The sequence below is a fragment of the Lagenorhynchus albirostris genome, chromosome 9, assembly GCF_949774975.1.
Source record: "Lagenorhynchus albirostris chromosome 9, mLagAlb1.1, whole genome shotgun sequence".
Lineage (NCBI taxonomy): Eukaryota > Metazoa > Chordata > Mammalia > Artiodactyla > Delphinidae > Lagenorhynchus > Lagenorhynchus albirostris.
The window spans coordinates 50,291,254-50,315,379 of record NC_083103.1 but is presented as its reverse complement, the minus strand read 5'-3'; the positions used below and the strand labels follow the sequence as shown (position 1 = coordinate 50,315,379).

At 56.8% G+C, this 24,126-nt stretch overlaps 1 protein-coding gene across 10 annotated transcripts in view; it reads left to right on the top strand.

The window, feature by feature from the left end:
• Nucleotides 1-24,126, top strand: part of PDE2A (phosphodiesterase 2A) — a 185,643-nt gene that overhangs the window by 56,823 nt on the left and 104,694 nt on the right. For 9 of the 10 annotated variants that reach the window (XM_060159917.1, XM_060159916.1, XM_060159918.1 and 6 more), the window contains 17 exons: nucleotides 1,803-1,891; nucleotides 8,874-8,983; nucleotides 9,721-9,776; nucleotides 15,090-15,149; nucleotides 15,757-15,910; nucleotides 16,066-16,118; nucleotides 16,302-16,376; nucleotides 16,478-16,519; nucleotides 17,053-17,121; nucleotides 17,375-17,505; nucleotides 20,161-20,272; nucleotides 20,970-21,009; nucleotides 21,152-21,215; nucleotides 21,652-21,724; nucleotides 21,873-22,050; nucleotides 22,273-22,385; nucleotides 23,057-23,134. In XM_060159917.1, coding sequence (XP_060015900.1) covers nucleotides 1,803-1,891; nucleotides 8,874-8,983; nucleotides 9,721-9,776; nucleotides 15,090-15,149; nucleotides 15,757-15,910; nucleotides 16,066-16,118; nucleotides 16,302-16,376; nucleotides 16,478-16,519; nucleotides 17,053-17,121; nucleotides 17,375-17,505; nucleotides 20,161-20,272; nucleotides 20,970-21,009; nucleotides 21,152-21,215; nucleotides 21,652-21,724; nucleotides 21,873-22,050; nucleotides 22,273-22,385; nucleotides 23,057-23,134 — 1,497 coding nt within the window. Of the gene's footprint in view, nucleotides 1-1,802; nucleotides 1,892-8,873; nucleotides 8,984-9,720; nucleotides 9,777-13,969; nucleotides 14,029-15,089; nucleotides 15,150-15,756; nucleotides 15,911-16,065; nucleotides 16,119-16,301; nucleotides 16,377-16,477; nucleotides 16,520-17,052; nucleotides 17,122-17,374; nucleotides 17,506-20,160; nucleotides 20,273-20,969; nucleotides 21,010-21,151; nucleotides 21,216-21,651; nucleotides 21,725-21,872; nucleotides 22,051-22,272; nucleotides 22,386-23,056; nucleotides 23,135-24,126 lie in introns of those variants that run through there. The other variant, XM_060159926.1, reaches the window with a different exon arrangement.

The following is a 24,126-nucleotide window of genomic DNA, read 5'->3' as shown; positions in this document are numbered from 1 at the left end:
TGGCAGGCAGCCGCAAATGCAGATGGTGCTGATGTGTCTGAAATGGTTCCCTCCTTCTCTGCAATAAACTCAGCTAATTTTAACCCAGAGGGCTGTGAGGGAGGGAGTGGGAGGCTCCTTCCTGCCTCCACACCCTCAGGTTGCCCACCGCTCTCTCTGCCAGGGCAGGACTCTCTGTGTGACCCTGGGTGCTGGGTAGTGTCTTAACCTCTTTGGGAGGCCAAATCCTTCAGGCCCCTCCCAGGCCGCTTAAAGAAGAAGGAGGCTGGAGACAGATGAGGCTTGGGTGGCTTCCTTCCCACTGATTTCTTCATCCCTGAGCTCCTCAGCTAGACCCTCACCCAGCAGGACAGAGGGGCTCCAGGTCTTCCTGTGTCTGCCCTTCTCACTCTCCTCAGGCCCTATCATTTCCGGCCCACGCCACCACTAAGCTTGGCTCAGATTCTCTTGAAGTGAGACTGGGATATCTCTTGGGGGTTGGGAGAGGGTGAGGGGCTGGCTGGGGACAGCCACAGGCAACAAGAGTGTCTGACCGGACTGTGGACTGTCACAGTGGTGAAAGGCAACTGCTTCTGCTGAGAGGAATTCCACACTTACTGAGGGTGGGCCTTTAACATTTAGCTGCAATGTCACCTCCTCCAGAAGCCCTCCCTGATACAGTTAGCAGAGAGGAGAGCTCTCCATTCTCCCACTGAGAAAACAACACCTCTCAGCATACTTAGCTGGGCACAGGGGTGCCCCCTCGATGGGGTGTAGGCTCTGTTGAGCCTCTGGGTCTCCCTTATCACCTGCAGTGCGGGCAGTGGAGACGCTCTGCAGGTTGTGTTGGTTGTGGGTACCTAAGTGTAGCCAGTCCTGCTTGGAGGGAATGTGGCTTTTCTCCTGTGGGTCAGTGAGGGCAAGTGCTTCTGCCAGGACATGGTCTGGAACTGAAGGCAGGACTGCTCTGGGCCCTTGGGGAGGGTGGATTGACAAGCTGCAGACTTGACATTCTTCGACCAGAGCTTTGATCTCACTCTGGGGAGTGATCATTCCAAAATATAAATCAGCTCCTATCTCACAGGGCTCACCAGCCCCTCCCTCCCCAGCAGCAGCCCCTTCCCCAACACCCTCCCCCAGCTCCCTTCCAGCTCAGCACTGGGCTGACCCCAAGCCCACCTCCTGTGCCCCCTGCCCCCACCATCAGGTCTGTCAATGCTTTGGGCCCTTTACACTTACATACCTATTACTCGGCCCAGAAGCCATTCTTCTGTGCCTCACCCACTCCCTGAATGTGTCTAATTCCCACTCCAGTTACAACTTTAAAGTCACTCCCTCCAGGAAGCCCTCCTGGCTTGGGTCATAGTTTGTGATTTCTTGTAGAGTTGTTTGTGTATCTGAGGTAGGAGGAAAGCTTCCAGGGTGTTCCGAGCCTCTCCTGCAGTACGGCCCTGAGTGGACACTCAGTTATTGTTTGCTGAGGCTGGAGACTTGGCAGGGAGACATCTCAGGGCTGTGGGGTTGGGGTGATTTGTCTGTACCTTCAGCCCTTCAGACCCTCCCCAGCGCCTTGGATGTGGGGTGATAGGTAAGGAAAGCCGGCAGGGTGATGGGTCACTGCCTGCCCAGAACCCTTCCAAGAGGAGAGAGTGAGGTGCTGAGGTCATAAGGGAGCCTTCCTACCCTGACCGCACTTAGGATCACCTGGGAGTAAAGACAGACAAACAGATGCCCGTGACCTTGTCATCCAGACCCGTGTCAGGCTGGGACTGGGCAGCTGGGAGGGCTTCTCCTCAGGATCTCATGAGTGCCTTCTGTCCTAGGAGACTGTCTACACCTACCTGCTGGATGGGGAATCCCGGCTGGTGTGTGAGGAGCCCCCCCATGAGCTGCCCCAGGAGGGGAAAGTACGGTGAGCTGTTCTCCACCCATTGCCCTCTCACACAGTCAAGGGTGACCACAAGGTCTGGTCTGACCCTCCCCATCTGACCTTGACCTCAGCCTCCCTGCCAGGTGGGGTTCCAGTGGCCGGGTCCACTGTCTTCTCTTGTGTTGTGTTGGGGGAGTGGATGGCACAGGGAAAGCACCAAGTGGTAGGCTTTCTCCTGGAGAGCTGTGCTAAATCGCTGTAGCCTCCTCAGAGCAAGTCTCAGAAGATCGGGGCTACAGTTTATCAGTTAGAACCCCAGCAGGCTACGAGAACTGCCTGGCAGGTTCTCACAGAATCACAGAATTCGGAATCACAGAATGCTGGCCCCACATGGTGCCAACTCTGAGGATAGGGAGATCAGAAGCAGCGTCCCGCTGTGGGTTCTGGAGCCCAACCGCTTGGGTTCAAATCGCAGCTCCCATTTACTACCTAGGGCAAGGTACTCAGCCTCCCTGTGTCCTGATTTTCTTGCTTGTAAAATGGCAGTAATAATAGTACTTACCTCATAGTACTATTATGGGAGGATTCTTGTGATGATTAAATGAGTTTAACACATGTAATGCACTTAAAACTGTATCCATAATGAGTGCTAAATGTCTGTTTTTATTTTCATTATGCTAGAACATTGGAATCACAGACTTTAGGAACATGGGCTCAGCACCCTATGGCCCCTTGATACCTCTGAGCTCACTGAATTCGGCCTCCCTGTTTTCCAGATGGGCAAACATCGTGAGACGTGTCCAATGCCACATACCTGGTGTGAGGCAGAGCCAGGTCTGGGACACAGTCTCCTGGCTCCTGGCTGTCTAGGGGACAGTGAAGGGAAGTGGAGCTTGTCCGATGAGAAAGTGCTGACGGGCAGGGGTGCTGGTCCAGAGGGGGGCAGGCCATGGAGGACATGGGCACTGCCTTCTAAGCACCGCAGGGCCATTGTGGGCCCAGAGAGCACAGGGTCAGGAGCTGAGGGCTGAGTGGACACTAGCGGGGGTGTTACCAGAAGGCAGCTCTCCACTCCAACAGGCCAAGCAGTCAGGGATGTGGCTTTTTCAGGTAGTAGCTGAGGCTGGCAAGATACTCACCTTTCACAGAGGCCATGGAAAGATTGCCAGAGGTCCTGATGCTGGGGATGCTGGTGGTCCTGTGGCCCCTCCTGGCACTCGGAACCCTGGATTCCTTGACGCTAATTCTCTCCTCTGGCGCTTCCCAATGGAAGGGGCTGGCTCCCCTCCAACAGCTCTGAGCCTTCCCACCTCCTGTTCTCCCATTCGATTCCCTCATGGGGTGGGTGGTGGGTGACACTGTCCCCTTCAGCATCTCCTGACAACTCCTCCCCTTGAGGACAGTGTGAACCAAGCCAGCCATGCCCCTCTCTGGCCTCTAGTGTCCCATCTATAAGACAGCGGGATAGGGCTGGGAGGTCTTTGGAATCTTAAGGGAAAAAAATGCTAGAAAGTTCCTTCTGAGCCTTCCCTAATTAGCCCCTAATCCTCAAGAACTTTGCTTAATATGAGTTTGCCCGATCCAGGAAGTTTCATCAAAGCAGCCTGGGAAGGCTCTTTTGGGAGAGGGATGCAGGATCGTGGGCTCAGGAGGCAAGAGGTGAGCATCCTTCAGGGTTTGCTCTGCTCCTGAGCCTGTGATGCTCCCCGTAGGCTTTCTACTGTGAGCTGGGGACGGGATGGAGGTTGGGGGTGGGGGGCGCCGCCTGCGGTCCAGGCATCTTTGAGGGGGCTCAGATCCTCTGCGTCAGCAGCCCTTTCAGTATCCCCGCCCCCAGCCACCTCGGATTCAGTAAAGCCTTTGGAAAAGGTACCAAAAAAAAAGCAATTAAAAGTGAATGTTCCAATGCAATTAGCCCAGAGTTGAGTGGAAATGGGGAGGCCTGCTGGGAGATTGGGCTCAGAAATCCCAGGAGGCCGAGGAGGTGAGGCAGGTGAGGGGGCAGGAGGGGTGAGGCAGTGGGACGTCCCCCCAGCAAGCATTGGGGGTGAAGGTTCAGGCCAGTCCTCTCTTCTGAAATCTGTGCTCTGCCCACCCGCACACCCACCGTGTGTCGGTGCTGAGCCCACCTCCTCGGCTCCAGCTGAGACCGAGGTTTGTGGAAGAGGCAAGAGCACTTGAATGGCAGTCAGACAGGCCTGGATTCTAGCCCGGCCCCATCCCTGCCCCACTGTATCCCCTTCCAAACCTGTTCTCGTATCTATGGAATGGAGCTAAGGGTGGGCCATGTCTATTAGCTTAATGAGATCATAGCTGCCCAGGGCTTAGCCCCATGCCAGCACACAGTAGGAGCTTAATGATTGCTGACTGCCCTCCACCCCCAAGTCCCAACACAGGTACTCATTGGGTGACCCTGAGAAAATTACTTCCCTACCAGGGTCCTTCCAGAGGTGACCTCTGTGGCTCTGGCCCCATCAGGAGACCAGGCCGCAGCCCCAGGCTGAGGTGGAGCCTGAGCTCTGGCCATGCCCAGTGGAGGGGGCACTCCTCCAGGCAGCCCTGGAGGGCCAGCAGGGCTGGCAAACAGCAGCAGGTGTGAAGTAGAGGTGGATCATAAAGACAGATAAGGGCCCAGGGTGGTGTGGGGAGGCCCCATTAGCTACCCAGCCTCTCCTGCCACCGCCCCGTACCCCTCCGTGGGCTCACGGATGCCGTTTCACCCCCCAGTGTGTTTTAGATTCCCTGCTTAGGCTCGTGCTCTTTCCTCCCCTGCAAAGTCCTTCCCTGTACCTTTTCCATCTCTACCAGCCCATTTCCCTTCTCTGCCACGGCCCAGCCAGAGGGCTGCTAGGAGGCCTGCTCTGTAGATCCCCGGCACTAAGGAGGATCCAGTTTTCAGAAAAGGTGTCTGGGTCTTGGTAGCCTCCCTCAGGGATGGGTCTGTCCACGAGAAGAACCCTGGGTCGGGAGCTGGGACAACATGGCTGCAATCACAATCTCATGCACTCTCTCTGGGCCTCAGTCTACGCTTCAGTGTGGTGATAAGATGGGACAGTGTGATGTCTGAGGGATGGTCCCACTATGAACCCTGAGGGCTGCAAGGGGGCTTCAGGGCTGGAGGGAGAGAATCGTGGAGGGCTGCCTGGGTGAGAGGCTTCCTGGAAGCCTTCGCCTCACTCTTCTTGCTGCCCCAATCTCCCAGCCTATTGCAGTCCCCAGCCCTGCCGCCTTCCTCTTCTCATTGTGTCTCCTGCCATCTTAAAGCCTCTGATTATTTGCTGCTGAGTGCAGTGAAATCTGGGGCCTTTCAGGCTGCAACGGAGATACCGCCCACACCGGCCCCAGCTGTTTGTCTCCTTCTGCTACCATTTGGGGGGCCCAGGGCCCAACCTCGAGAAATTTCTTCCTCAGAGCTGACCTGGTCGCCAATCACTGCAGAATCTGTCTGTCCCTCTGATTTGTCTCAAGGGACACAGAGAACAGTCTTTTCCCATCTCTGGAGTCTCACATTCTGGGAGAGGGAGAGGGAGAGAGAGAGGAGGCTCCGGGGTCCTGGCCTGAATCATAATTTGTCTCCAAGAGAGATGAAAGGGTGAGAGTGAGGTTGAGGCCCCCGGAGAGGGGGGCGGCTCAGTCAAGGGGAGGGGGCCTCACCTAAGAAGGGGTTCAGAGGAGTGGAAGAGGGCCTGGCACTCTTTCCAGGCCATTGGCTCTACTCTCCACTAAGCAAATAGTTGTTAAAGGGACGGAACTGTCATAAAGTCCACACCCGTTCCTCTTCTCACTTTGTGCCCATCTGTCTTTATCTTCACTGGGGCAGCCACGACCACCCAGGCACCCAGGGCTGAGTCACTAGCCTTCAGTCTGGGGAGCGGGCCCTGGGCTTTGGCTGGGCCGACCCCAGCATCAAGGTTCACCCCCCAACATCAGCCTGGCAGGGGAGGGGAGAGGAGGCAGAGCAGGGGCTCTGAGTTGAGGAGAAGTCGTAGGGGATGTGAGCAGTAGATGATGCCCCCAGCCCCAATTGGGTGGGGGAGACACAGCCTTGGAGTCCCCTCCCCCTTCCGATATCTTTGAAACCTCTAGGGGGACAGCAGTTCTGGGAAGGGTGAGGCAGAGGAAAAGGGCTCATATAGGAGTGGGTTGAGGTGAGCATGGCCTGGTGCCAGGGTGTGGGGACTCCTGAGGATGGAGGATCCTTGGAGGCCCCAGTGCTTGGTGGAAGATCAGACCCAGTCAAGGTTGACCTGCCCCAGCCCAGCCTCTCCTCTGCTGTCCAGGGACCACTGAGACTACGGGGCCCTCACTGAGACCCGGTTTCTGTCTCTCAGATTCTCCCTCTCCAGTGAGAGTTTTACTCAGCAGCCAGCACGATCAGCCTGAAACTGAACCTGACCTTCACCTTTTCCTGCTCAAGTCCCTCTCAGGGCTCCCACTGTCCTCGGGATCAAGCCCAGCTCCTCAGGGCCCTGGCTGTCTCCAGCCTTGTTCCCTGTTGTCTGGCCACAGCAGCCTCCTTGCTGTTGGATCATCCAGCAGACACACATTCTTTCCTCTGAGCCTTTGCCCATGCAGTTCCCTCTGCCTGCACATCCTTTCCTGTCTGCTCTGCTTGTCCTCTAGGACTCAACTCAGGCATCTCCTCCTCCAGGAAGCCTTCCCTGACCCCACTTCTGTCCTGCACCTGGATAGGCTGGGGCCCACTCTTCCTTCCTTTCTCAGAGCCCTTGTCCCTGCACTCAAGTGTGGGTCTGCACATCATTCCCCGCACGACACCACTCCTCCTCTTCTTAGTCCTCAGTAAGGAACCTGACCCAGGAGGACTCTGGAATAAATAACCACTCTGTGGAATGACTTTAAGTAGAATGTTCCCATAAGTATTTTAGTTGAGAACACTTGCCCTGGCTCTGGTTGGGGGGAATGGATTTAAGGGACCCGACAGGAGGCAGGAGGCGAGGGGAGAGGCTGCTGCAGGTTCAGGGGAGAGGTATCTCTGTTTGAGCTGGGCAGTGGCTTGGGAATGGAGAGCAGGGGACAGTTATGAGAGATGCATGGGAGGTGACTCATCCATTGGATGGGGGAGGTGAGAAGAGGGAGGCAGCCAGGACAGTTTGTGGACAAGCCGCAGGGGACCCGGTGGATGCTTGTGCTACTTCGGGGGAAGTGGTGGAGACGATAAGTTCCAGTCGGGCCTTGGGGCCTCCGGCAACTTCAGGGACGCCCAGGGCAGGCCTCCAGGAGGCCTTTGGGTATCTGGGGTCTAGAGCTTAAGAGATGGGGGGGGCTGGAGAGTCATGAGGCCATGAGCACAGAGGAGTTCTGTGCAGAAGAGAAGAAAGGCTGAGGGCAATTCCTTCATCAGGGTCCCGGGAGGAGGAGGGGAGAGGCCAAGGCAGCCCACGGTCTGGGGGTGGGAAGAGAGGAGTCAAGGGTTAGTGAGATGGAGCTGCAGCGCTTACTGACCAGCAGCGTGGGGACCAGCGCCACCTTGTGGCTGCCCAGTAACCAGATTGTCCAAGGCCAAGTGACTGGGTGGGGTCCACTAGAAGGGGTTTGGCTGAAGGTCAATAAGGCCAGCCCCCTGCCTCCACGAAGCCCCAGCCTTTATCGACTTAGTCACCAGGAAATGTGGCTGCTGTTGCCTCCTGCCACCCTAGCTCCCTATTCCTTCCTAGGGTGATTGGCACAGTTGGACAGCTCAGAACTGGAGCCCAGCCCTCCAGGAGCCTAAAGGTTTAGGTGTGATGACTGGAAGGTGGGAGACACCTCTGGTTATTGTAGATGCTGAACCAAGGAGCCAGGAGTGAACCGGCTGGGTTCAGAATGTTGCGTGACCTTGACTGAGGCATTCAACCTCTTTGGTCATTGATTTTTCTAGCTGCTGCGACCTCCTGATCTGGTGACTTGCAGGCTCTCCCCTCTCTTTTCCTCACTTGACCTTAGCTGGGCTACCCTGAGTGACCCCACATGCACACACCAGAGTCCTAGGCCCCCACGCCTCTCTTCTCTCCAGGCCAGGCAGTTCCTACAAACACAATTAAGTGGAGGCAGCATGAGGGATGAAGAACCCAGGACAATTAATCATTAGGGAGTGGCATTTGGTGAAAAATCAGGCGCTTAATTAAGCAGGAAGAGCCAGAGGCGGGGATGGGGTGGGATGTGTGGTGAGACCAGAGAGAAACTCATTCTTCTTCCTACTGCAGCCTCCCCTGTCTCAGTTCCCACCTCCCCCTGCCCCCCCATCACACCTACGCCCTTTGCCTCCTCGACATTCATGCCAGTCCCTGTTGGAGGCTCAACCCCCTCAGGTCTTTAGGAAGACTCAAGTGTACTGTTCAGGAGTATGGGCTCTGGTGCCAAATGCCTGGGTTCAAATCCTGGCTCTACCACTTACTAGCTGTGGGACCTTGGACAGGTTACTTAACCACTCAGCACCCTAGTTTCTCCACCTGAAAAATGGAAATGATGGTAATATTTAATCCACAGGATCACTGCGAATTCTGAGTTCATCTGTGTAAGTTGCTTGGACGTGCATTGCCCAGTAAACTCCTGGAGTCCCCTTCCTGTGCTGCCACCAAAAGTTGCTCCAAAATACTTTTCTGAGGATGCTGACGCTTAGGATTCTACTCTCTTCACCCTAGTTCTCCCTGGGGGGCTCAGAGAGGTTAGGTCACTTGCCCAAGATCACGTAGTAGCTGTGGCAGGATTTAACCCAGACAGCCTAGCTCTGAGCCTTGGCTTTACTTGCTCTGGGGGATTTGTGAGAGATCCTGAAGGTGCCTTTCCCATATCTACCAGCAGGAGGCACCAGAGGCCAGACTGTAGCTGCCTGCTTCTCTACATGGGGAGGGGAGAGTTAGGGACCGAGACTTTTATTTTTGCCCTCCTCATATCCACCCTGCAGTGGGTCAACTTGTCCAGATCCTCTCAGATGTTCAGGGTTCAGCCCACTGTGTGTCCCCAGGCTGGGGCCTGTTCCTCTTTGATCCAGGGACTGAGAGGTAGAATCATATCCTCTTTTCAGAGAGGCTGTGATCTCCCGGAAGCGGCTGGGCTGCAATGGACTGGGCCCCTCGGACATGCCTGGGAAGCCCTTGGCCAGGCTGGTGGCTCCACTGGCTCCTGACACCCAAGGTAAGGGCTGGGAGCTGGGCAGAGGCAGGGAGGGACTGTGGCCCCTGTCCCTGTCTGCATCTCTCCGTCTCCTTCTTTCTCTTGCTCTGTGTCTCTAGCACACCTGCCATCTAATTCTCTCTCTGTTGTGCTATTAACCTCTCTGAGCCTCAATTTCCTGATCTGTAAAGTGGGAACAACAGAACCTACCTTGATGGGGTGTTGCTTGTGCTGGTTGTTAGATGGGCTGTAGTTGTCATGCTCTCTCTGTCACTGTCTGTTTTTCTTTCTCTTCCTCTCCATGCCCCCTGTCCGCCATGTCTCTCTGCCTCGTGTCTCAGTCTCTCTAGGTCTCTGTCCTCTGTCTCGATGTGGAAAGTGCACAAGACTGGGAGTCAGGAGACCTGACTTGCTGTGTGATCTTGGGCAAGTCACTTCCCCTTTCTGGACCTCAGTTTCCCAATCTGTAAAATAGGGGTGCTCAGCCTTACCTGCCTCCCTCCATCCCAGGGTTGCTGGGAGGATCACGAGAAAGTTGTCAAGTGAGGGGGTTTCCTTCTATGCAGGGGTCGTTGCTGTGGTCATTGTTTTCACTGCCTCAAGACCCATCTCTCTGTCTCTCTGGGTCTCTGGGTCTCTCTGTGTCTCTGTCCTGGCCTCTGTCTGTCTGTGTCTTTGTCTCCCTCCCTGGGTCCTTGCTCAGTATCTCTGAGCCTCACTGGCCCCGCAGGACCACCTCATTGCCCTCTCCCCCTCAGTGCTGGTCATACCGCTGGTGGACAAGGAGGCCGGGGCTGTGGCAGCAGTCATCTTGGTAAGAGCAGTTGTGGGTAGGATGGGGGAGAGGAGAGCAGGGGAGGGAGCAAGGGAGAGAGCACTGGATGGAGCCCCACTGGGGTGTGTGTGTGTGTGTGTGTGTGTTGAGAGTAGCATGCTGGGCTGGAGCTGGGGAAAATGGGGGTCTGGGAGGAGCCAGGGAGGAGCCCTCTGCCCCACCTTGAATGGGCAGAATGAAGCCGCGGGCCCAGTCAGCAACTTGCGGAAGGATGCCCCATCTGCACTCTTACCACCGCGGAGCCCTTGAAACAGCCCTGACCCTACTTCCTCTTTGGTATCCTCCAGGATGGGTTGGGGGCAGTGTCCCAAGAGGGCACGAATGCAGCAAGGTGGGAAAGGACTGAGGAGGGATGGGCAGGTATGACACCGACAGAGCCAGTGTGGGAAAGTCAGTCAGAGAGTGGGGTCGCTGGAGCTAGGCGGCTTGAGGAGAGAAGGCCCACGGGGCAGGGCTCCTGGGAAGGCACCCAGCCCCAGCCAGACCTATGTCCGAGGCTGGGACAGACGCCAGGCAACGGGGCGGGCTTCCTGGGGTGGGTGACAGAGGGGCAGGGGCCTCAGCTGGAAGGGGGGAACCCTAAGTGGGGGGAGTTGGGCGGGCAATCGGGCCAGGGCGCCCCCCTGCTGCTCCCTCGCGGAGCTCCCCGCTTTGGGTTCCCCCATGGGGTTGGCCGAGCTTTGCGGAGTCCGGGTTCTGAGGTTCTTCCAGTCTCTCCTCCCGTGTGGAAGTGGGCGCTCAAAATCTTTGTCCAGTCCTAAGAACCGAAGGGTTAGCGCCCCCAAATCGCCCTCACTGGGGATCGACTTATGCGGAGGCGGCCGCCACCCCAAGCAGGGGCGCGGACAGATAAATGAGCCGGTCTCGGTGCGCCCGCGGCGGGGGCGGGTGGGGGGAACTCCTCCCAACCTCATTAAAACGGAATTAAAGATTTCCGAGGCGCCTGACCTTTCCCCAGCTGCTGGCGGGGGAGGGCGGTGGGCGTGGGGGGCGGCCGCGGGGAGAGGAGAGGAAGGAAGGGATACTTACTTGGCTTGGTCTCCTCGGCGCCCCATCTGCCTGATTGAGGGGGATGCGGCCCCCTTGGTTTCTCCCGAAAGCTCCTACCCCACCCCCAGCTTCTGTTCCCTGAAGGGAACGGATCTGCTGTTGGCACCGCGTTCTCAGCGCAGCTTCGCTCCCTCCTTTGGTCCCAGTCTGTACCAGAGCTGGTGGCTTGGAGGAGGACTGCATTCGTGCCCTCACTGTGCAGAGGTGCGCCGTGGTAGGCAGTGACTTGGTCGCCCACCTCTGTTGACGGAAAGGGGGCTGGGGGTGCCAGGTTCCTAGAAGGACCTCCTGTGCTGGGGCTGCGAGGGCTGGGTCAGTAAGGAAGCAGCCCCTGCAATGGGAAGATGCTTGGAAGGTTGTCTTGTGGGCAGGAGGATGGTCGTTGTGACCATTGTTCACCGTGGCTGAGGTCTGGCCGGGAGTCCAGGCTTCAGCCTTCTCCTGGGGGTAGGAAAGGCGTGTGTGTGTTGGGAAGAGGAAGGGTCAGATCAGTTGAACTTACCCCACCCTAGCAAAACTCTGCTCTGGGCCCTGTCCCAGGACAGGTGCTGGGGCAGAGAGAGGAGTCGGACCCATTTCTGCCTTCTAGAAGCTCAGTCTGGGGGAAGGCAGGGTCACCTTCAGACCACCACTGGCCAAATGAAAGAATGCTGCCAGCAGGAGCTCTAGTGGCAGAGGCTGGAGCAGCAGGAGGTGCCTCACAGCGCAGACAGCATTTGAGTGGGACTCTGGGACACAGGTAGGGGGTGAACAGGCAGAGAAGGAGACGGATATTCTCAGCAGAGGGCCCAGCATGAGCAGAGGCAGGGTGGTGGAGTGCTGGGGGAAGAGTGTGGTCCCGGCAAGGCTGAGAAGGGGGGTGCATGCTGGTGAGCAAGATGCTACCTGTGGCTTTGGCTGCCAAGAGAAGCTCCCGATTACTGTCCCCTCACCTTCTCAAATACCCTGGGCAGTGAAGAGCTCTTGAAAGGTATTTGGATTGTTTGCTATCTGCCTCTCCTCCAAGCCTGAGCCTTCCTACTCAAGTAGAAATGTTCTTCTGAGGGACACCCCCTCCCCGGTGCACACACATCTGATGGATCCCGTCCTGCTGCTCCACCCCCATGCTCCTGGGGCCACAGGATCTCACATCCTCTGAGAGGCAGCATAGGCAGCCCCAGACCTCCCAGCTGTTGCCAGATCCTGAGGACTGAGGGTCTAGAGGGGGAAAGGGGGTGCCACAGGACAGATCTCTTGGGAGGGCTGACTCACCAGCTCCTTCCTCAACAAGTCCCATTCCCCTCTCTGGGTCTCTGCTCTTGTATTCATCATCCCTCCATCCATCCACTCACACAGCCATCAATTGAAAGCATATTTCTTGAGCACCACCAGGCACTGTGCACTGGTGCTTCAAACACAGCAGCAATGACCGAGACAGACCAGACGGGCCCTGCTTTCACAGACCGTACAGTCTGGAGGGGTGGGCATGCTGGACATTAAACAAGTGAACAAAATAAAGAGAGAATTGCAAATGATGGCAAGTGCTAGCAAGGAAACCAGCAGGCCCTGCAAGGACTGTTGGGGCCTGATAGAGATGGGGTCAGCGGAGGGCTCTCTGAGGAATATGCTGTCCTGTGCAGGGCTGCCTGGCTGAGCTCTGGGACTCTGCAGCTCGCAGATCAAGGTGCCTTAATTGCAGATTCTTCGTGTGGAAAGAGTCTTTGGCTCTGTTCTTCAGTTATGGGATAATAAGTCCCTCTGAGGAGCAGGCAGCCCTTGGTCTCAGGCATTTGATGTGTGATTTGCGCCCACTCTCGCCCCGAGCTGTGTCAGCACACCAGATCCTTACATGGGGGTGTGGTGTCCATTAGCCACGGTGAACTTGGTGAGGGTGGGGGGTGGGAGCTGTGCTGGGCTTTCAACCTTCTCTGCAGCTCCAGTGCCCACTCCTGAGTGCTCCCACTGGACCCCAGACCCGCCCCCTGGTTAGCAAGAGTAGGTGCAAGAGTATGTTCTGTTGGTGAGAAGGGAGCCGTGTGTGTGCTGGTGATTGTGTTTGCATGTCGGTTGGGGGTGCGGGCAGAAGCATGTGCATGGCTCTCGGGTATGTGAACTCGAGTATCCTGTTTACAGGTATGAATGTGCACGTGTGGATGGCAGTCACTGTGGGTGTGGGTGTGTGGATGTCTTCGAGTCTGTGACTGCACTGTGTGTGTGTCTATGTGTGTGTAGGTGCGCACATGCCTGAGTATCTCTATGGGACAGTGAATGTATGAGTGTGTGTGTGTGTGTGTGTGTGTGTGAGTGTGTGTGTGTGTGTGTGTGTGTGTGTGTGTGTGTGTGTTGGGGGGCGCTAAAGGTCTCCATGAAGTGTGTAGTGTGTTTGTGCACATGCTGGGTAGGGATGGGCTGAGGCAGCCCAGGAGTGTGTGCACAGAGGGGTACGTCCAGTGGGTGGAGGAGGACTCCATGATTGCTTCCTTCCCTCCAACCCTCTGAGGCTCTCATTCAGTCTCCCAGCTGTGTACTGGGACCAGGCTATTTTGCCAGCCCAGGAAGTCCACAGCCCTAGAGAGGTCCCAGCTTTCCCTTTTCCTGAGAGATGAGTCCAGGTGGAAAGAACAAGAAGGATGTCCTCCCCCGTCTACTAACAGTAAAATGCCCACATGTTTCTGTAAACCATATGCAAATGAACCATGCTCCCAGCGCCTTTCAACAACCTGTCTTATAGGAGTCATAGATGGAGCTTCATCCAGAGCTTAACCTTCAAACCACCCTTGGCGGCCCAGCCCTCTTCCAGGTCTTCCTGCCTCCAGTCTTGCTCCCCGCAACTCCCCCTACCTTGTAGACCATGGTCCGCAGACGCTAACGCCTGCTGTGGATCCCCAGTACAATCGAGCTGAAGTCCAATTCCTTAGACTTGCACCCACCCTGTGGTACCATGGACCGCACCACTGCCCGGGTCCTCAGCTCCCCATACCACCTACTACCCAGCACTGCCAGGACAGCCTCCCACCTGCAATGTCGCCTCCGGGCTCTGCTTGTCTTCCCAGTTCTGGAAGGCCCCCAGGTGCCCTCCCCCTCTGAGCTCGCACAGCCTATAAGTTCCCACCCACTCAATCTGCCCTCTCCTTCTTCCTCAGGTATGAAGTTCTGCACCCCCTTCATCACATCCACCACTCCATCCCACCCCAGCCAGACTGTGAGCTTCCTGAGCACCTGCTGGTCTCCTCCTCTCCATCTGCTCCTGGCAGGGGACTTAGAGCAGAGGCGGGCAGGGGCTGCTGAGTGGGGAGGGAGGATGAAGGAGGGGACCCCAGTGCAAGCACTGTGGTGAGCCCTGCAGGTGGTGAGCAGCTCTGAGTAGGTGCCCAGGAAGCTGGTGACGCGGGTGGGGAGGCTTGCTGGCAGGGCCTGCAGTGCTCCCCCCTTCATTTTCCTCACCAAGCACCCAAGCAGGGCTGGGAGAAGGGACTTCACAGAGCATGAAAGATGGGCTGAGGGGATTCCAGGTGACTGACACAGGGAAGTTGGAGAGGGACAGGATGATGGGTGTGATGATGAGAAGGGATCTGGAGAAGGGAAGGTGTGGGCAGAGAAGGGGAGGGAGTGGGTGGTGCTGTCCCAACTCTGCCACTTTCTGCTCTGTGACCTTGGGCAAGTCACTCAGACTTTCTGGGCCTTGGTTCATCTGCAAGGTGGAAGCTTGCGTTACTTGTTGGTGAGAATCACATGCAAGGCAAAGCACCTTATCGCTCCATTCATTCATTCCTTCATTCATCCTCCCAAGTTCTTTAGGCACAGCAGATGCATCCTAGACGGTGGACCTCTTCCCCTACCCCAGACTTAGGGGCAGCTCAAATCCCAACTCAGAAAGGATGGAGCTGGGAGGCTGAGGCTAATACCACTGATTCCATAATCAGGGCCTGAAGGGCTCCATAGACTGAGAGATGGAGAGGGGTCCAGGGTCACCCCGTTTCCCTCACTATACACCTGGATTGTGCTGTAGATGGAACAGTAGTTGAAAAGGCAGAGATCAGAAAAGTTCCACTTCTTTGGATTAGCCCTCGAAGGCTTCCTGGAAGAGGGGATTTTCCTGAAGCCATCTGCTTGGTCAGAGGATGGGCTTATTGAGGCCCACAGACCGGAGTGTGTATGTGTTGGTGGGGACAGGTGTGTGCTGGGCATGGGGAGGGCACTCTGGTAGAGACAAGAGGCTAGGGGAGGTAGGTCACAGCTGGTCCCCTTGTCACTCCCCTCCAGGTGCACTGTGGTCATCTGAGTGACAGTGAGGAGTGGAGCCTGCAAGCCGTGGAGAAGCATGTGAGTGGGGGTAGGGCCGGGGTAGGATGAGGGCTGCTGAAGACCCTCATCACAACTGATGGGAAGATGATCTGGCCCGGGAGATGGACAGACCTGGGTTCCAGTCCACTACCTCTGGGCTGTGTGACCTGGAGCAAGTCACCTAACCTCTCTGAGCCTCAGTTTCACATCTGAGAATGAGGATAAGGATAGCACTGATCTACTGAGGGTACTGGTGAAATAAGGGGAGTCAAATATTTTGTTAATACTTAGGAAGGACTATCTACGTAATGATATTGAGGCTCTTCCTGGAGATTTTATGATTTTGTGACTTTAACAAGAACTTACGACTCCCCGTGGGTGCTAGAGACGGAGAAATCTGACCCTGTTCTGCCTTGTAAGAGTCTGGGGGCTAGGCGTGGAGACAAACCCTGTACTTACCTGATCATAGACCGAAGGGCGCTCTGGGGGCAGTGGGAGTCCACAGGAGGGTGGAGCGCTGAGGGATGAGTTGTTTGGGACGCGGGTGGGGGGTGGGGGCGATGGGCACCGCAGGCAGAGGGAAGGGCTCGAGCAAAGGGCGATAAAGGTGGGGCGTGTGGCTTGCTGACCGCTCCGCCCGTCCCAGACCCTGGTGGCCCTGAAGAGGGTCCAGGCCCTGCAGCAGCGCGGGCCCAGCGCGGCCCCGGAAGCGGTCCAGAATACTCCAGAGGGGGCGGCGGGAGACCAGAAGGTTGGGGTTCCGTACACAGACCAAGACCGAAAGATCCTGCAGCTTTGCGGTGAGGACCCGGCTGGGTCAGGTCCTTGGGGGCGGGGAGGGGCGGGGTCGAACCTGGAAGGGAGGGGCCCATGGGTGGGCGGGGCCTGAGGGTGGCGCGCACCCTTGGGGGATTCTGTGGGCCCTCTCTCTCTGACCCGCGCCCCGCCATTGCAGGGGAACTCTACGACCTGGATGCCTCTTCCTTGCAGCTCAAAGTCCTCCAATACGTGAGTCCCTGTGCCCCTCCTGGGACCAAGGTCCCTGTGAGCCGTCCATCTCAGTTCAGAGTCCCGTGTCCTGCCCCTCTTCTCTTCCCCACCTACCCGAGGAACCTCAAAAAGGCCAGAGGGTGGGGAGTGGGTTTGCTCCCAGATCCACGGTCAGCCTCTCGCTGTGTCCCTCCCTCTCAGCTGCAGCAGGCGACCCAGGCGTCCCGCTGCTGCCTCCTGCTGGTATCTGAGGACAGTCTCCAGCTTTCCTGTAAGGTGAGGGCCCAGGTCCACTGTGGAGCAGGGCGAGGGACCGGGGTCTCTGAGAGGAAAAACCCTGCCCATCCTTAACCAGTCCACCTCGCTCTGCCCATCAGGTGATTGGAGATAAAGTGCTGGAGGAAGAAATCAGCTTTCCGGTGAGTCCCGCACCCCCTGTGTGGGAGTCTGCAGAAGCAGTTAAAGTTGTCTAGGCTCTCCTGGGATCTGCCCAGAGAGATTGGGATCTGCTAGAATCTCTTGGAATCTGATGGAATTATCTGGATCTTGAGGTCTACTTAGAAATGTTGTGAGAGATCACAACCTCTCATGATCAGGAGCCATTAGGAGAAATGTCTCACAGTCTACAGAAAGACTCACCTGCGACCATGTCACTTCTGTTGGAGTATTTCTGGATTTGGCTCTCTTAGAATCTGTTAAGATCAGTGAGAATCCTTGGATTCTGCTTTCCTTTCTCCTAGTTAGGGAAGACCCTCAAGTCCTCCATAGGAGATTCTGGTCAAGAGCCTACTCCCCCACCCTCACCCCACCTTCACTCCTCAGTGTTGACTCCATCCACAGTTTGGACTGACTGAAGAGATAGTTGAAACTTACAGACTTGGGGGGGAAGAGGTCTGACATCGCCTGATCTTGGGAAGAGCTGGGCCCTGACTGGCTCTCCTCACTCCCCCAGTTGACGATGGGACGACTGGGCCAGGTGGTGGAAGACAAGAAGTCTATCCAGCTGAAAGATCTCACCTCTGTAAGCCATGGCCTGGCTGGACTGGTGGGGAGCCAAGGGGAGAGCCCACTGCCCAGTCCCCAGGGCCAGAGTCTCTGGGCCAGGGCAGCCTAGGAATGGGGGGAGACAAGACCCCACCCCATGTCATAGCATTTCCCACCCTGCATGAGCCCTTCAGCCCCTCCTGTTGCAGAGTGTGGTGGAGGGTGGGGGAAGGAAGCATATTTCCTCCTTCCCTGCCCTGACTTGCCTCCCGCCTGCCTCCCCTTTGCAGGAAGATGTGCAACAGCTGCAAAGCATGTTGGGCTTCGAGGTGCAGGCCATGCTCTGTATCCCTGTCATCAGCCGGGCCACTGACCAGGTGGTGGCCTTGGCCTGCACCTTCAACAAGCTCGGAGGAGACTTGTGAGTCTGGGTGGAGTGATGTGGATCAGGAGACGGAGCCGAGAGGCCGGGCGGGGCTCGACTAGGGTAACAGCGCGGGAAGGGTACTGGGCAGGGAGTACTTATTATTCCAGCAGCGGTAGGTTGAATGGTTTGTGCAAGAGACTGTGAGATTATGGGAGCGATAGACCCTTGCCGCTGCTCCATTTTGACTTTGTAAAATCATGTTGCGGTCCAGGCGAGTTCCCCTTCTCTTTGCCCACTTCCTGCAGTTTGGATTATCCACTTTTTGCTACTGGCCTTTCCCCCACTTGCCATCCTTTGTTTTGGCATTTCTGCTGGGAACTGCCTGATGGAGGAGCGATGAGCTCTAGGATGGGTGAACTCTCTGGGACCCGCAGAGCATCACCGACCCAGTGGACAGTGACTCAGGGAATAGGCATGGGGGCTGGGCTAAGCTGAGGGTCCTTAGAGGCATTGACAGGGCAGCTGTAGGAATCGTGTGAAACAGAGGGGTAAGCTGGACACACGGTCAGATAAACAAGCTTAGTCCATATCTCAAGAACTGAGGTCAGGTTTGAGGCCTAGAAGTCGTATCATAGATTTCCTGTCCCACACCAACTCATTAACTGGTAGCAGCTGCCTGAAGCATTGTATTAGTTTAGTGAGAAACAGTGCTGGGATTGATCAGCCGTGTCTGTCCTGGGTGCAGCTTTAGGATGTGAATGCTGCCACACTTGGTCCAGCAGGCCTAGCAGTAGGGTGTAGTAGGCAGGTGAGGGGTTGCATTCTGATTCCAGGATGCAGAGAGATGCTGTCAAGATGCTTGGCCCCTGGGGCCCAAGCAAGCAGGCTGGGTTTGAGGGCTCGGACCTCCTGCAGGAAGTGGAGACTGGAGATGTTGGGACTAGAGAGTGTCAGAAGCCCAGGGATGGGGCCTGCAGGGGTGGGGCAGAGATCTGGGTGTCAGAGATCTGAGTAGCAGGACCTGCCAGCATGGAGCTCTATTGGCACTTGGATGGGCCTGGGAAAATAAAGACAGGGACAAGGCAGAACCTGCTGAGGCAGCGGGGATGTAGGATCTGTGTCATTTGTCCCATCCTAGTGGTGGGAGCATTTGTGCCATTCAATAAACACACATTGAGTACCTACTGTGTCTGGCCCTATGCTCCCAGAGGGGAGGGTCCAGCAGGGTTTGTGACCTCTGGCTGCTGGCTGTAGCCTTGGGTTCTGAGGTGGCCCTGGACCTGGAGGAGAGGTGGTATCAGAAGGGAAACGAGGTGGGGACTTGGTGACAGCCCTGAGGCCCAGGGCAGGGGCAAGGTCATCTCTGGGTTCCACATATTTCCGGGACTGAGTGCTGAACAACTACATGAGCCAAGGTGGCGCTCAGCTCAGAGCAGACACTGCAGAGAAGCTGCCTGGAGCCCAGAGAGAAGGGACTCCAGAATCCCTTTAGCTGGGAGTGCGATGGGGCGGGTGGCAGGGGCAGAGGTACAGTTACGACATTGAGCAAACACTTTCCAAATATCTCCCCTGTACCAGGCTCTGTATTAGGGGATGATACAGTCATGGTCCCTGCCTTCAAGACTTGATGTTTATTTTTAGGGCGTAGAGGGAGGAGGGTGGGAAAGGTATTCTAGGCAGAGCGAACAGTGTGGGAAAAAGCATGAAGGTGTGAAAGAGCCTGAGGTTTTCTCAGAACGATGAGGATCTTACTGTGGCTGAAGCTGAGAGACGCCCATAGAAGAGGGGAGAGAGGTGGGTGGGACTGGATGGAGAGGGCTCAAATGCCACAAGAAGGAAGGTGGGCAGACAGACACAGGGTGGTGGGGACTGGGGTCTGGATCCGAATCACTGGACAGCGAGCACGCGTGGAGGATACCCCGGCAGAAAGGAGCACTGAAGGCAGCCCCCAAATGGGGAAGGGACTAGGCAGGGAAATCTGGGGGCTGAGAAATGGTCAGAATCTCTGAGGAATGCTGCATCTCTCCATGATCCCCATCCGGAGAGGCTTACCCACGTCCCCAGCCCAGGTCCCACCTCCAGCTTGGTCCATCCAGTCCCACCAAGCTCCCTGGTGACAAATCATCTGGTGACCCCACTGAATGACCTCCTCAGGATTTGGGGCTGATCTTGTCCGTTGTGAGCCAGCTCCATGAATCTGTTGGGCACTGCCCTGCCCACAGCACTGTAGGACTTGTGGAGGCAGCAAATCGGGGCCTGCAAAGTGCAGGGAGGAGGGTAGGACAGTGACAGGAGCTGGAAAAGACAGGGCAGTGCCACCGCCCCTCCCTGAGGCTGGAGGGGCCCCTGGAGAAGAGCAGGAGAACACCCAGCCCCAGTCTGAGAGAGGAGACTCAACCTCAGTCTGGGTAAGTCTAAAGTCAGAGGAGGGAGACATGGCTCTGGCTTCGAGAAGCAATAGTCTGAGGAAGAAAACACATTTTGATCAGAGGAGGATTAGAACTCCCCCCCCCACCCCGCTCAGGAGCCCCCAGTCTGAGGGGGAAGCTGGTCCAAGCCACCTGTGCGGTGAGCAGCCCCAGCAGAGGAGAGTGAGTTTGCTGGTGGATTTCCAAGTGGGCTTCCTGGAGGAACGGAAGTAAGGCAGAATGGGGCAAGCAGTCTGTGGTCTGTCCCTCTCCGGTGACCCTCGCCACCCCACCCTGCCAGATTCACAGACCAGGATGAGCGTGTGATCCAGCACTGCTTTCACTACACCAGCACGGTCCTCACCAGCACCCTGGCCTTCCAGAAGGAGCAGAAGCTCAAGTGTGAGTGCCAGGTGAGTGGCGCCTCTCTCGGAGACCACGTCGCCCAGCTCTCAGCTCCAGAGAGTCAGCCACAAGGGAAAAGCCCATGTCTTTGGGGGCTGGTGGCAGGGAGACTACCTATGCTCTGGCGGCCTCTTAAAGAGGGAGGACAGGGCTCCCCTGGTGGCGCAGTGGTTGAGAGCCCGCCTGCCGATGCTGGGGACACGGGTTCGTGCCCTGGTCCGGGAGGATCCCACATGCCGCGGAGCGGCTGGGCCTGTGAGCCATGGCCGCTGAGCCTGCGCGTCCGGAGCCTGTGCTCCGCAACGGGAGAGGCCACAACAGTGAGAGGCCCGCGTACCGCCAAAAAAAAAAAAAAAAAAAAGAGAGGGAGGACAGTAGCTCTTCAAGACGGCACCTCTGGCTGCAGGCACTGTATGCGATCGCCCTCTAGTGTTCAGATTGGACATCACCGCAACAGCTGGGTGGCTAGAGCTGGAGGTGCATGCGCACCTCAGACTCAGGATGTCTGTACACCCTCACTGGGGCTGTTCCTCCCACTCCTTCACTTAGTAGCCAAATGATATAATTAGACTCTGCCAGTCTCCAGTCTGTCCAGAGAGCCCTAGGGGAGGAATGAGAAGACCCTGGAGCTGATGGAGGCAGGGGGCTGGAGAGGGTGACCCCCTGCAACCTGATTCCCTGTGATTTCCATTTTCTCCATTCCAGGCTCTTCTCCAAGTGGCAAAGAACCTCTTCACTCACCTGGGTGAGTGCACTGCCCTCCTTCATACCTGGCTGTGGGGTGGGAGTTGGGGGGTGGCATTTTGAGGAGGGGAGGTGGGAGGGCTTGGCCTCTCAGCACTCCGGCCTGGTCTCACCACTGTTCCCCATGCTTCTTGCTCCCACAGATGACGTCTCTGTGCTGCTCCAGGAGATCATCACAGAGGCCAGAAACCTCAGCAATGCTGAGATGTGAGTGAATCCACCCCGGGGTGGGGCGAGAGAGGCCTTGGGCCTCAGTAACGAGACCGACCTCTTCTTTCCTCCGCTCTTTTTTTCCCCTCCATTGTCTTCTTGTGGGACCCCATCACGTTTTCTGTGATTCTTTATTTCATGCCTGTGACTCTCACTAGATTGTGACATCAAGTGACAGCAGGGGTGGGGCTTACTTTGCTGGCCATGGGTCCTCAGCTCCTAACACAGTGCCTGGTAGAGTAGGTGCCACAAAAAAAAAAAAAAATCATCGATCTGGAGTGATGTCTGGAGTCAGCCAGCTCTGAGGAGAGTCTCTCCCTCCAGGCCTCAAAATCCAGGCTTTGCCTCTAGTCGTGAGATTTGAGGGGTGGCAGGAGAGGGGTGGCGGGAGAGGGGTGTCAGGGCTCTGTGGACCAAAGCCATCTCTCCACAGATGCTCTGTGTTCCTGCTGGATCAGAACGAGCTGGTGGCCAAGGTGTTCGATGGGGGCGTGGTGGATGATGAGGTGAGGCAGGGCCTTGAGGAGGGAGGGTGTGGCCGTGGTCCTGGGGGCCGGGAGTACGCAGTGGGCGCTGTGGAGCAGGCCCGATGGTTGATGGTCCGCTCTGTGACCGGCCACCAACTTCCTCTCTACGCCATCCCTGGCCCGGCAGAGCTATGAGATCCGCATCCCGGCCGACCAGGGCATCGCGGGCCACGTGGCGACCACGGGCCAGATTCTGAACATCCCGGACGCGTATGCACACCCACTTTTCTACCGCGGTGTGGACGACAGCACCGGCTTCCGGACGCGCAACATTCTCTGCTTTCCCATCAAGAACGAGAACAAGGGTGCGTGGTCCTGGCGGCTCCGGGAGGAGGGGCGGGGCGGGGCCTGAGCAGGATGGGGCGGAGCCGAGCGGACGTTCCACAAGCCTTCTCCACCACCCTAGTGTCCCTAAGCCGAAGGGATGGGTTTTCCCAAATACGTGGTGTCCCTTGAGGACACCCTGGGAGGGCAGATCTCCGTCGGACACATCCACTGGTTCATCCTAGCCCCTCTTTGGTCCCCAGAGGTCATCGGTGTGGCCGAGCTGGTAAATAAGATCAACGGACCATGGTTCAGCAAGTTTGACGAGGATCTGGCGACAGCCTTCTCCATCTACTGTGGCATCAGCATCGCACATGTGAGGAGGACAGGGGCGTGCAGGACCCTCTGTTCTCTCCACATTGGCTCTCCTTGCTCTGTCCAGACGGGTCCGTGCCCTGCCCTGGGGCTCAGAGCCCTGCTGCTGGGTTGCTCTGCAATCTTCAGTACCTACTGGTCACCTCTGGCTTCAGTTTCCCATCAGAAAATCAGAGATACTACTTCCTGTCCTGTACAGTTAGCCTCCCAGGACTATGGGAGGTCTGTTTTATTTCCCTCCGTTCTCTGGAAGCAACCTCAACCCAAGCTCCTGGTTATTCTTTTTGGGATATGTTGGGTCTCATTGTCCAGAGTTGGCAGCTCTGGCCCAGGAATCCAACCCCTAGGCCCCCAACGCTGTCCCCCTTCCTTGCTTCTGTCTCTCTGTTGTGGGCCTCAGGTTCCATCACTGAAGCCTGGGGCAAGCTCAGGAGAGTGTGCCAAGTGCCAGCTCAAGTGCTAAGAGGCACTGGGAAGGAGGGGCAAGGGGAGGTCTGGATGAAAGTTGCAGGGGGCCCCCTGCTCTGGGCTGGAGCTTGAAGGCTCAGACTGGGCCCAGCATGGGACAGGAAGGGGGCAGGGGTTCTATCTGATCCCTTTGTCCCAGTCCTGGACGTTCTGAGATTTCACAGCCACCTTGCCTGAGCCCCATCTTTCCCTCTCTCCCCCCAGTCCCTCCTATACAAGAAAGTGAATGAGGCCCAGTATCGCAGCCACCTGGCCAACGAGATGATGATGTACCACATGAAGGTGAGCCCTGCACGGAGCTTCTGCCCTCCTTGTCAGGGCCCCAGGGTCCCCTGTAGCCCACCTTTTCCTCCCCTGCCTCCCCAAATCCTCAGGCGCCCAAGACAGGCTGGGCTTTCTTATCATCCTCTCTCGAATATAAGAAGATAGACCCAGGGCTCCCCTGGTGGCGCAGTGGTTGAGAGTCCGCCTGCCGATGCAGGGGACACGGGTTCGTGCCCCAGTCCGGGAAGATCCCACATGCCACGGAGCGGCTGGGCCCTTGAGCCATGGCCGCTGAGCCTGCGAGTCCGGAGCCTGTGCTCCGCAACGGGAGAGGCCACAACAGTGAGAGGCCCGCGTACCGCAAGAAAAAAAAAAAAAAAGAAGATAGACGCAGAGCAATGCCTCGCCTTTTGCTCTGCTGCTCTCCTTCGGGGCAGCTGGCCTTCAAAGCAGTTTCTGGTTCAGCCCCAAGGCTGGCAGCACTACTTAGCCCAGGGAAGAATTGGTTCAGCCAGGTGTTCCCAATGTCCAGGGATAATTCCCATCCTGGGAATTACTGAAGGCTGGGAAGCCCACCCAGGGCCCTTCTGACAGATCCCTTAAATACAGTGGCCCTGCAGTCCTGGGCAGTCCCATTCCCAGACCTTGTGTTAGAAAAGCTGTCCCAGACTTTACTTCAGAGTATGTGGTGGTCATTGTTCATTTGAACATTCCTCTCATCTGTGTCTAAACCAAAGTGTCACAGACTTTGTGGCTACGGTCAAAGCTGTAGCAGGAAGGATTGAGGTTAGACTCTGGGATGGTCCTCCCAAAAGAAGGAATCTTTCATTTATTGTCCATGAAAGGCTACCTATGCTGCCATGAAGAGGTGTTCTCTGTCTTTGACAAGGACAGGCTGTTACAGATGAGGGTGGTCACTGGAAAGGAGGCATAGTAGGTGGGCTGCAGGATGGTGAGGGGACGGTGGTGTTCTCCTGCCCAGTGATAACCCATGGAGTGGATGGCCCGAC